At 36.9% G+C, this 12,185-nt stretch overlaps 1 protein-coding gene across 1 annotated transcript; it reads left to right on the plus strand.

The window, feature by feature from the left end:
- Nucleotides 1-3,584: 3,584 nt before the first annotated feature.
- Nucleotides 3,585-8,174, plus strand: LOC110725665 (probable protein phosphatase 2C 2). Its single transcript, XM_021905138.1, has 6 exons — nt 3,585-4,168; nt 4,793-4,969; nt 5,935-6,105; nt 6,226-6,405; nt 6,861-6,954; nt 7,910-8,174. The coding sequence occupies exons 1-6, from the start codon at nt 3,803-3,805 to the stop codon at nt 8,110-8,112; spliced, it is 1,191 nt and encodes a 396-aa protein (XP_021760830.1). The 5' UTR covers nt 3,585-3,802; the 3' UTR covers nt 8,113-8,174.
- The last annotated feature ends 4,011 nt before the right edge of the window (nt 8,175-12,185 follow it).

Consider the following 12,185-nt stretch of genomic DNA (forward strand, 5'->3'; position numbering starts at 1 on the left):
TTTGAAGTTTGTCTGATGTCAGTTTTGTTATTGATTGTTTGCTCATTCTTTTTTTGTTGACCGATGAAAATCCTGCTCAGTATGCAAGCAACAAGATATCATAGCACGGATGAAGGCTGAGGTTAGCTCCTTTGAGTGGAATTATGCTCTAATATATGACTACTTAATGTGATGTTTTTTCTTTTTCTTGAAGAGGAAACAAGCTGTGGAAGGGATGGATGCTTTTCTCAGGGTAGTCACATCTATACCTGGCATAGACAACCATGATGCAAACTCGGTAAAATAACATTAGATCCCACTTTGCCTTTATTTCTGTTAGAATAAAGAATCCATTTTCCTTGGCATTAAAAACTTATACATTTCGTGTTGAAAACTTGAATAAGGTTCAGAATATGAGCAAATGGTTTCAATGATTGTCCAGTGCAAAAAGATTATCTTCTGCAACGAAAGATTATTAATGGTATTATATACCCATTGGTAAATGACAATTTGCATGCTATGTCTTGCTTGTCCATGAAGAATTAATTTGGATTTTGGAGGAAGTGTAGATATTGTTGGATGGCTTGGACCTGATGAAGTTAACTAGAAACTGAGAAGACTACTTTGGTTCCTGAATTTTAATTTATATCATTGAGCCCCATACCTCTCCACACACCCTCATCCCTCCAACCTAGTCATAATTCTCATAAATAATGAAAATGACCAGAACATACTTCCCCGAGAGGAGAATATCTGTTACCAAGCAAAAGAAAGACATCTTGGATGAAGGGGGTTTAGTGCTAGAAAAGGAGAGGTACCAAGAGTGGTGATATCCACATTATAGCTAAAATTTGGCTTACATCATTATTTCACTAGTTTCTGTATGATGGTGAAAGTATGTATGTTAGACTCTGCTTGTTGACCAGAAATGCTAGGAATTGATTCTGGTCATTTCTATATACAAGAGTTCTAGCCTTATGCCGTGGAATGAAAATCTGGAGGAAAAAAAACTCCCTCAGGTTGGAGCCCTTAGAACCATGTTAACCAAGCAGCTGTTTTAGTAGTGTGGTAGTATTAGGGGGTGATGGAACTGTTTGTTTATGAGGGATGGTCTGGATGTATTACCTTGGACCTCTGAACACTAACTTTCTGTACTTATTGCATGCTATTCTACAGAAAAAATGAACATTAGTTCCTAATATTTTCCATTGATTTATGTATGACTAGCTTTTGCAGTTGGATGAGTAAAGATTCTACTGACTGCTGAGGCTAGTGAATGTTTAATTAATTTAGCGAAAAATGTTAGCACATAGATGATCAATATATTAACTATAGGGATGCCAGACCTATATTTCAGATAGTGAAAATAGTGTCAATTGTCGTTGATGTTCTGCATGGATGCATACAATTATACTCTAACTAGTTATGAACATGGAACTAATTATCCTCTCTGTCCAGCTCAATCAAGCTATCGGGTCTATAGAAGCAATAGCAAAAGCATCAAAGGAGTATATTCTGGAAAACACCGACCTTTCAGCTGAGAAGGCAGAAACTATTTGGAGATTTTTCAGGGATCCAAAGTACTACCTCAGTCCAAAAATTAATTGAGTGAAGATACCAAATTAGAGGTATTAAATATTATCTGCTTGCTCTAAGTTATCTATACGACTATACTACATTGACTATTGATGTTCCAAATATCGGTCTAGAGTTTCTTTAGGTTTTGAGCAACTAGAAGTTCTAGCAATAAATCACCATCAAAGTTAAGTCAGCAGTTAGTTGAAATTTGCACTAACGCAGTGGTTAAGTAATCTGATTATGTTCAACCGTTCAACAATGACCACCCATGCTGTCTGATTGTTATTTGCATGTTCTATCAGTCTGGAAAAAAAAAAACATCTAGAATACTGCGTGGCTGGCACTATGTTTGGCCCTGTCAATGCCTGCTCTTTTGGTTTGTTCTTAATTTATTTCACTTGTGACTCGTTCATTTTCAGGCAATAGAATGAGTGTATAGTCGCGGAAATTCTAATCTACTAGCTACTTGAGGAAGATGAAAATTTGCACTTAAGGAAGAAACTGTTAGCACAAATTGACCAAAATTTATGCTGATAAATGTATATTTGACTTTTATAACCTCTCTCTCAGTTTTGCTTCACTGTAAAAAGAAAGGGTTGAATCAATCAGACAATGCACTCAGGAAGCTACCACCTAACCTGTTGGACTGGGTTTAGCTGGAGCATCATTGTTTAATACTTTAATAGACAACAATGCTCTACTTAGTAGTAGTTGTCATATTCACTAATCAGAATGAATAAAGGAAAATAAAAAATGATGTATCATATCGGACAAAACATCCTTGTGGCTTGGAGCTCTTGTGTGTAGGGTGCATGGATTTATGAACCAGTTTCTTACATACACTTGGGTGTACGATGTATCTAAAAGAGAAGATATAGTTCTTACTCCCTTAGCCCATAACATACTACGGCTTTGTTTTGGCTTGCAAGTAAAATGCTCCATGGTCCAAAGACCACAGCTATAATTTTTGCCGATGATGGTATTTAGCTTGCGCCCGGATGATTTGAAATAATCAATCATAACTTCATAAGTAAAGAATGTTAGACTTGTTGAACTCAATCTGTAAAATAGTACACATAGTTTTTACTTCCCAATAACAAAATTCAACTTGCCTGACAAGTTAGGTAAGTAACGCCTCATATTTTAGACAGTAAATTAGACTATGAACAAAGAGCTGACTTGGTTAAGGAAACAGAGACTAGTTAAACTAGTTATGTAATCCTTTTTACATGTGCACTCATTAAAAAATTGAGAGTGCATATAGACATTTTCCATTCTATCTTAGTATCTTACTTCGTCAAAAACTGTTATAAGTGCTTATCGATCTAGAACCCTATACAGCTCAATCTAACTTAGCTTAATCTGCTAGACCCCTTTGGAGTGGAGTTAGGAGAGGGGGAAGATTAAAGGAAATTTCCACCTCAAAGTGCCCTTAGGTGTTTTATTCTTTCAATGTTATACAACACAAACTTTAATCACTATAAAGTAGAATTTTGTAATTTTGTATACTTCTACTTCACACATTAGATTTTTAGCCGTCCAACTGGTTTTATATGAAGCCCTTTTCTTTCTGCAACGGTTTTAGATTACATGAAGTATCGGACACTTCATGATTGACCACCGGCCACCTAAATATCATGCACCAATAACAACCCATGATTTTCCCTCCTCGAAACGTCCAATTTAATCGATACGGACTTTATGAAATTAAATACTTGTATAGGAGATGTCGTGCATGTTAGCTTTTGTTGTCGTTTTCAATAGTACGACCTTGGCAATTCGGCGGATAGTTTTGTGCCTTTTATTCAACGATTCTTTATGCATCCATACAAAAAAGTCTACCTTTATGATCGAATTAGAAATTAGAATGCGTCACCTTACAAAGACCATTTCCATCTTTCCCTTAACCCAAAGAAAGCTTCCCATTCAATTCATTCCCTCCTTTTCATTCTCTCTTCTATGAGAAACGTGCATTTGTCGCGATCATATGACCGTGACAAACTGACAACCTTCTCTTCTAACCCGGATTTTGACCCGTCTAATATATACCATGGATTATATAAGTAAAAGTGTACAACAACTCTTTTCTTGTATTAGATATTTATTTGTCAAGCTAAGTTAGCTTAAGGTTATGGGTTATATATATATAACTCACAAGTTATGGTAGATGAGAATTTCCTAAGGTTTTTCTCCTTTTATTGTCTAGGACGTTAGTTTTGTTTAGTGTCTTTTTCGAGTGATAATAATGGAAGCCGTTCCTATGCCACTTCATGTCCCTCTATCATCTCCTTCTTCGTTCCCATGGGTTACTGATGTTATGGTTCATCAACTTGGAGGGCATTTACATTCCTCGCTTTCACAGGGGAATGAATCATTTGACGTTGGTAATGTCAATGCAGTGCCATTAGTTAAGTCGCGAAAGAGGCCTGCAATGCTAGTCTTGCCTGAATTTAGCCCTGAGAATGTGTTTTTTTCGGAGAAAAGGAAGATTGAAAATGTTGAAGTTGCAATCCAAGGGAGGGAATATTGTGTGTTTAGTAAGAAAGGAAGGCGAGAGCATATGGAAGATCGATACAAGGTCGTTACTGACATTTCTAGTGACTCTAACCAGGTACATTATCACCACCCTTAAACCTTTCTCATTTAGTTGATTTCATGCAAAAAAAAAAAACCAAATGGTTTTCCTTAATTTGTCCCTAAAAAACTCCTAAAAACTCTATGATAGTCATCCTTAAAATGACTATGAGTACCATTATACTACGAGTAATAGGCTGATTTTAATCTATTTTTTCTGTCAAAATTAAGAATAAATGTTTTTTCTTATTTTGAAATTTTGGGAATAATCATTGAATGAGAACATAATAATGAAATGTAGAATGTAGATGGAATGAAACGAACAAAAAGTGAGAAAGTATTAAAGAAAAATTCATATCGCTCGTACGAATGTAATAAGTCTTACTAAATTGCAAATTAGATGGTGCACCCAGTATTGAGTTTTAATTTGTACGGGACATTGATGATGGTTTAGCGATTATTTATATCATAATGATATCCGAGGTGAAATGTTTTTTAGAACATAGGACAAGGGAGTAATATCAAAATATTCTAAAGTATTGTCCTGATTGTCATCCATACATACTAATTATGTGGATGTTTATTATGTAACGGAGGGAGTACGTTATGATGATAATTTGTTTCAATAATTGATGTTTGTATTGTAACGTTGGAAAAACAGGCATTTTTTGCTGTTGTTGATGGTCACGGAGGCCAAGCTGCAGCTGATTACGTTGCAGATAACTTAGGGAAAAACATTCTGAATACACTTGAAAACCTTAAGGAAGAAGATCAGCAAGAAGTGGATCAAGCCATACGCAACGGCTACTTGGAGACTGATAGAGGATTCCTTAGTCAGGTAAATTATTGAACCATAATTAATCTTCTGTAATCCGTTTGTATGTAACAATAACAAGCATTTACAATCATTGACCGTGTCAAAGCGTCTACGTTACAAGAAAACGGCTGTATACATTGATACATATAATATTATTGACTTAGTCTATGCATTGAATAAAATGTACTTCAATTCAGCAATTTCCTAGTTGATTCCTACGTAGGTATGATTTTTCTATATGCAATCTGTTGTATATACAACTCATTATTCATCCTACTCAGATTCGGATGTTATGTCATGCATGACTACTTTTGAAATCTCTCAATCTTCATTTTTTGAATATTAATTATGGTATTTTTGTAACAACATTATTTTTTGAATAGTATAAGATTGGAATTTTCTATTAGGAAATATGTAGGGTGTAGCTTTTGTACCCTTAATTGTATCTATATTCAATGGAGTTAAAATCCTTTTTTCCTGACTTTAGCTAGTTGATGACTACATTAAATGGTTGTTAAAATGCCTAAATTTTTAATTACCCTTAAAAATCGCTGGTTAATTTAAAGGTCAATTGAAAACAACCTCTCTATTACTATTGGCCTTGTATGTGTTGCGCACATTTGACCTCATAAGTCATAAAATTGTGTAGAGTAGCCTCCAGATTTTCTATCATACACCATTTTACTTGGTTCCACCCTCCCAATAGTACTTATCTCTCTGGGCAAATCCTTTTTGTACATCCCTTGAACTTGTGGATGATCGAGTTAGACTCTAGCATAGGATCATTCTATTAATGTACTTTGATGAGAGACCATTGCCTTATCATCGAACATAACTTATCTATGGTTCACTTAGCTTGTGAATGACCAACAGTTTGAATTAGCTTCATTACTAGAATATATGATGATGATGATGATGATGATGATGATGATGATAATCTATATTATATGTGTAAGTATTAATCAGTGTGCATGCTTTAAATGCAGGGTGTAAGTAGTGGAGCTTGTGCAGCGAGTGTGCTCATAAGGAATGGTGAATTACACGCTGCTAACGTTGGTGATTGTGGAGTAGTTTTGAGTAGAAGAGGTTTAGCAACTAAACTGACAAATGATCACCACCTAAGCAGAGAAGATGAGCGTTTTCGAATAGAAAGCACCGTAAGTGCATCTAACATTGCAGGGCCTGCAGGCCATATATAACTCTGAACTGCAGCTTTCTGTTACTCTGTAGTTAATAATCATAAAAATTAATTTTGTTTAATCATCATAAAATTGCAGGGTGGATTTGTACATAGCTGCAACGGAGTTTGGAGACTTCAAGGTACTCTAGCAGTGTCAAGAGCAATAGGAGACCTGCATTTGAAAGAGTGGATTATTTCTGAACCCGAGATTCAGAAAGTTCCCTTAACCTCAGATTGTGACTTCATTATAATGGCCTCCGACGGGCTTTGGGACAAGGTACAGAAAGAAATAATCTTTTTGATTTATAATTAGTTGGTCTTTGGTGTTGTGTGCATCCCATTTTATCCTATATATGGTGAGATAAGTAGTTTGCCGATTGTCACCCCTAACAAGTCACCCCTCAACAATATAATAAGTCATACCCTTCCAAATGCGTAGTACTTATCAGGACATATTATAAGAAGTCACCATAACATTATGTGAAAATTTGTCCCTCAAGCCTACTAATATAACAAGTCTCCAATTAGGCCATGAACAAAGAACAAGTTATCCCAAGACTGATGGGTTGCAGCATTGTCTAGAAGATCATATTGATAAGTTTGATTGCTAATTAGTACTGTATTTTTTTTAGAAATTACTAGTTTTGATTAGAAATTACAAATCCAATAACAGTCGAAATTCAGATAAAGTAAATTAATCATCTCTTGCATTTTGGTGAATATTGCACACAGGTGAGTGAACAAGAGGCTGTCGATATCGTTTCAAGGGAAGAAGCAAATGCAATGGAATCCTGCAAGAAACTTGTTGATGTATCCTTTAGCAGAGGTAACAAAGACGACATCACTGTCATAGTGATCAACCTTCAAACATATGTCGCGGTTACTGATTCAAGTTCTGAAACATTCACATAAGTGTGCATTTATCAACATCATAAAATTTCATGTTCCGTTATTGGACTGTAAATATAAATAATTAAGCTGGACATGGGAAGTAGTGGCGAAAAATGCTTATGATATGTTTCAATGATCAACGGAAAGCTCACGGAGGGGAAAACAAACTGCATCAATTTTGTATAGATTTGGTTAGGACTTAGAAATAAACTAGTACGTACTAGCTTTAGATTTATCAAGTAGACAAGTAGAAATTATCTCTGTAACGTTTTTTTTCCAGTAGTAATTGGTAGATTTCATGAAAGGAGCTAAAAGAAAAAAAGGGGTGTGGAAAAACAAGTTCTTGATTTGTGCATGTTTACTTTTATGTACAAAGAAGCAATTTTTTTTCTTCTTACATTGGATAGTTTTATGACTCTCATCATGATCTCAGCCTAAGGAAATTTTACTTCTTGGGTGAAATTAAAGAAAATTCTTTTTACAGAGAACAAGGTCTTCCATGTGTAAAATCTGTTAATATTAGGGCCTGTTCATATTTACTGAGCTGAACTGAACTGAATTGATTGGAGCTGAGCTGAACTGAACTGAACTGATTGGAGCTGAACTGAACTGAACAGATTGGAGCTGAACTGAACTGAAAAATTAAAATGCATAAAAATATATGAAAATGTTTATGAAAATTAATGATAATATATATAGTGGATTGTGAAAAATATAAAAGTGTTTTAAAAATAACTCTGTATTTTAAATTATTATATTTTAAATTATAAAAATTTTGTGTATTATATTTTAAATATATATATAAAAATAAAAAGTATTCTTCAATATTTTACTGTAGTCAATCGTTGCTTGTTGTACTCTACACAATTTTGTTCGTTTACATGAATTAGGGATTCCATCCACGCACCAAGTTGAAGTCATGGGACCAACAGAAGATCATACTATGTACGATGATAACAGAAAAGCAGCTATGGATATAGTACGAAACCAAATAACTGATCAGATATGGGAGTCAATTCAGAGGAATGCCGAGGTCATGGAGCAACTTAATGAAGAAGAAGAAGACGAAGAACTAACTGATTATGAAAGCTAGTAACTGTTGTGTAGTACTCTCATTTTGTCAATGAGTTCAACTATATAAAACATGTGACCATTTTGAACGACGAATATAATTTAAAATAATAATAATAATAATAATTATTATTATTATTCTTTTTATTTTTATTATTATTATTATTTATTATTATTATTAATATTATTATTATTATTATTATAATCTCAAAAACAAAAGTCATACAACCTACAATAAATTAGTGGGAAGTCGAGATACCATCTGGGCCCCCACTCCTCTAGCTATAGCAAAGCCTACCCTAGTGAATATATGAGCTGCAGCACGAGCCCCAATGTCTTGCGTCATTGAGAACCTTTGAATCCGCTTCAGGAACGCAACATCCTCCTTCTCTAAATCCCCAAGCGAAGAAAAGGAGAAGGGAATGAAACCATATCCAATCGCCAGACAACGAGTTTCATACTTAACCCGCTTCCGATGAGCCGCATCAGCCACAACCCGTCCCGGAACAAAGTCAGATAGCCCTGTTTGTGTCAAAGGAGAAGACCCTGTGAAGTTGACACATACATCACGACCACGATCCCATGAATAAAGTAACACATCGGCAGGTCTGAGGGCCCCGTCATGCCCTCCAGACAATCCTATGTCAACCTCCTTTCTTGCTGAAATCCCAGATCTGTAGCAAATATCAACAAATGTATCCCGAACAACATTGTGCCGATGTTTAATACCAACAATGCCAGCACACGACACCGCATGGTCGCCGAATACATCCCCAGTAAAAACCCGAGAGCAAGCAGAGCACGGTGTCGAGACAAAGAACAATGGAACACCCATCCGATAACACAACACACATCGGTATGTTTTAGAGTTCATCGTCTGACCCAATCCAGAAATAGGTACTGCCCGAAGCCAAGCAGAGGTGTGATCACCCTGCTAAGACTTCCACAATGCCGACTGCCGAGGAGACAAAGAAAAGGTGGATTCTGCAGAAGCGGTAACCTTTGTGAAATATATATCTGTCAATTTCTTCATGAGTTTAGGGGCAGCGACCTCATAAGAATTACCTAAAATGTCAGACTCAACCGTTCCAGTAAACAAACTCAACGCATCCTCAAAAGCTTGACCAAGACCCACAATACCAGTACGACGTAGAAGCTGCGTCTGCAACCCAGCAGACTGCAACCGGGAAGCAAGAAAAGCATAGTGACGAACATCACCTGCGGAGTAAACACCAAGCCCTCCAAACGCAAATGGTAAGGTGGCAAGCCGCCACTGCCAATCACCAAACCCGGGCCCCGAAGCAGTAACAATACGCTCCAAGGAAGATCGAAGAGCCTCGTCGAAAACGCGCCGAGCCGCCTCAAATGCACCTGGAGGACAAGTACGCAAGGCAAAGTAGAGTTTAGAAACTCCAGTACATGCCCTAAGTAACAACAGCTCACACTGAGGATCATCCATCATAGCAACCTTATCCATAAGCGCAATGGTCTTGGTCACCCTCTGCATCACAAGCTCGCCACTAAACCTGGAATCAGAACTAACAGGACCACCAAGCAGCTTAACACCATGCAATGGTCGAGCAATAGAAGGGGGGGAAAACACCCACAAGCCTGCTACGAGGGTCTTCTGTAGGCCAGAAAACTCCCGTTTTTTCCACATTGAGATGCAACCCATAACGAGGTCCTTCCTCCATAATCAACTGTAGAACCTTCCCTACCACCAAAGTGTCTCCAATAATAGTGCTGTCATCCAAATACCACGCCTGAAGACATACCTCAAAAGCATCTTTGATTTTACACACAAGAGGTTGTAAAACCAAAGAAAAAAGGAGAGGACCAAGGGGATCACCCTGCTGCACCCCCTGAGGTGACCATAAGGTGTGGTCCTCATAATACAATCTGGCTGGATTAGAGTAGCAGAAATCAACCCACCGCGAAATACCCGGACAACGACAACGGACTTCACGTAACATGACCGCACGATCAATTGAAGGCATTTTGAAAATCCACCAACAACGACATAGAAAGACCAACGTCAGAATATTATTATTATTATTATTATTATTATTATTATTATTATTATTATTATTATTGTCGTTGTTGTAATATGCTAAAACATCTAAAACAAAAAAATTAACAACTGAGCTGAACTGAACTGATTAGAGCTGAACTGAACTGAACTGATTGGAGCTGAACCGAAAATAAGTAAATATGAACAGGCCTTTACTCATAGATGTCAAGTTAGATTTATAAAATAATCCAAGGTGGCTAACAATCAAAGGTGCATTGATCACCACCTAAGAAACCCTAGCACACCTTGTATTTAGTGTACTCGCAACTGACACTTATCCAACACAGAGATAAACTTGTATTTTATCCTAGAGGAATGCTCCATCTAGTTGATGTATTAGATTAACATAGTTCGTTGATCTAATTGTGTTATTGTAAATTTGTAATATTAAGGAACAGTAGGATTATGCCAGCTCATTGTTGCTTCAACAGAAGGTGTCCAGAAGGTTGGCGTTAACACCATCTTCTTCATCTTTGTGTTAACTCCATTCAAGGAGCTCGAGTTTTCCTCCACCTTCATCTTCTTCATCCTCACCCACCTTCCATCGACCTAATACCATCCTCCACCATTTACGACGACTTTGTTAATGAAACAAATGAAAATCCCTAAGTAAAAGGGAGAAATAAAGGGCATGGTCAACCCCAAAGAGTAGGGGTGACGTGTTCCTCAATAGAAGTTGCCCTTGAACATGAATTTCTCCATTGAAAGCTTCTGAAATTTCTATTGAATGAAGCTTTTCGAATTCAAAATCCTCTATTAACGGCGTTCCACAAGCTTTAAGAATGTTAATTTATATAGGAAAATTGGTTTTAATAATTCCAACTTTGGCCGATAGATTTTCTTTAAATAATCCTAACTTTTGATTGTTTTGGAATAACCCGAATTTATACATCTATCTTCCTAAAATAATTCAAGTGTTATTTTTGTCGCTTTTGTTGAACCCTTTTGGGACTATTATTTATTACAAAACAAAAATTCGAATTATTAGTTGGGATTATTCCAAAATAATCAAAAGTTGGAATTATTCAAAGAAATTCGGCTAAAGTTGGAATCATTAAAACCAAATTTTCCCTTCTTTTATAGATGAAATTACAAAATTACCCATACATAAAACCTTTAGATAAACCAAATTTTGTTTATCAAATAGATTTTGTCCATCAAAAAGCAAAGAAAATTTTAGATTTTAACACCTGACAATAACCCGAAATTGGTTTTTACCACCCAAAAAAAAAATTATTTTAACATCATAACATTTTTCAAGAAAATTGATTTTAACACCACTTAACAGATTTCGTCCAAGAATCCGTTAAGTGGGGTCCACACTGCCACGTGTCTCTTGTTGTTTGGCAAAAAAAAAAAGTAAAACCCTGCGCTCCTACGACCACCCAACAACCACCACCACAACCACATCCACACCCCAATCGCGTTGCTTCAACCGGTCGGCACCAAACCCACTTTCCTCCTCAGCCCCGACACCGAAACCCATCCCCCTCCCTAGCCCCGACCACCGGCGCCCATCTCCCTCCCATACCGTATCCGTAGCCGAAACCCTAAATTCTAACACTTCTGCGAAAATGGCCACGAAAACGGCTAATTATGGCCGAAATCAGCCGGTTTTGGGGCTTAGTGGCCTAAACCGGCCATGGCCGAAATCAGGGTCGTCTTTTTGGGGAAAGGGGGTTGCGATTTGGGGTTGGGAAAGAGGGTTGCGATTTGGGGTTCGGTGATGAGGTGCAGGTGGTGGTGGTGGTTGTTGGGTGGCCATAGGCTCTGGCGGGTGAGGTCGAAGAACAAGGAGGCGGTGGTGGCGCTGGGGTGGCTGGGTAGTGTTGGATTTTATTTTATTTTTTTTACCAAACAACCGACACGTGGCATTATAGACCCCATTTAACAGATTCATGGACTTAATCTGTTAAGAGGTGATAAAATCAAATTTTCGGAAAATTTAATAGTGTAATTAATTTTTTTTAATGGGGGTTTAATATCATTTTCGAGTTATTGTCCGGTTTTAAAATCTTAAATTT

The sequence above is a fragment of the Chenopodium quinoa genome, unplaced genomic scaffold (genome assembly GCF_001683475.1).
Source record: "Chenopodium quinoa cultivar QQ74 unplaced genomic scaffold, ASM168347v1, whole genome shotgun sequence".
NCBI lineage: Eukaryota > Viridiplantae > Streptophyta > Magnoliopsida > Caryophyllales > Amaranthaceae > Chenopodium > Chenopodium quinoa.

Coding starts and splice junctions, on each gene's coding strand:
- LOC110725665 (XM_021905138.1), top strand. CDS start 3,803: ATGGAAGCCGTTCCTATGCCACTTCATGTCCCTCTATCATCTCCTTCT. Junction 4,169..4,792: donor TTTCTAGTGACTCTAACCAG/GTACATTATCAC, acceptor TTGGAAAAACAG/GCATTTTTTGCTGTTGTTGA. Junction 6,955..7,909: donor TGATGTATCCTTTAGCAGAG/GTAACAAAGACG, acceptor TACATGAATTAG/GGATTCCATCCACGCACCAA.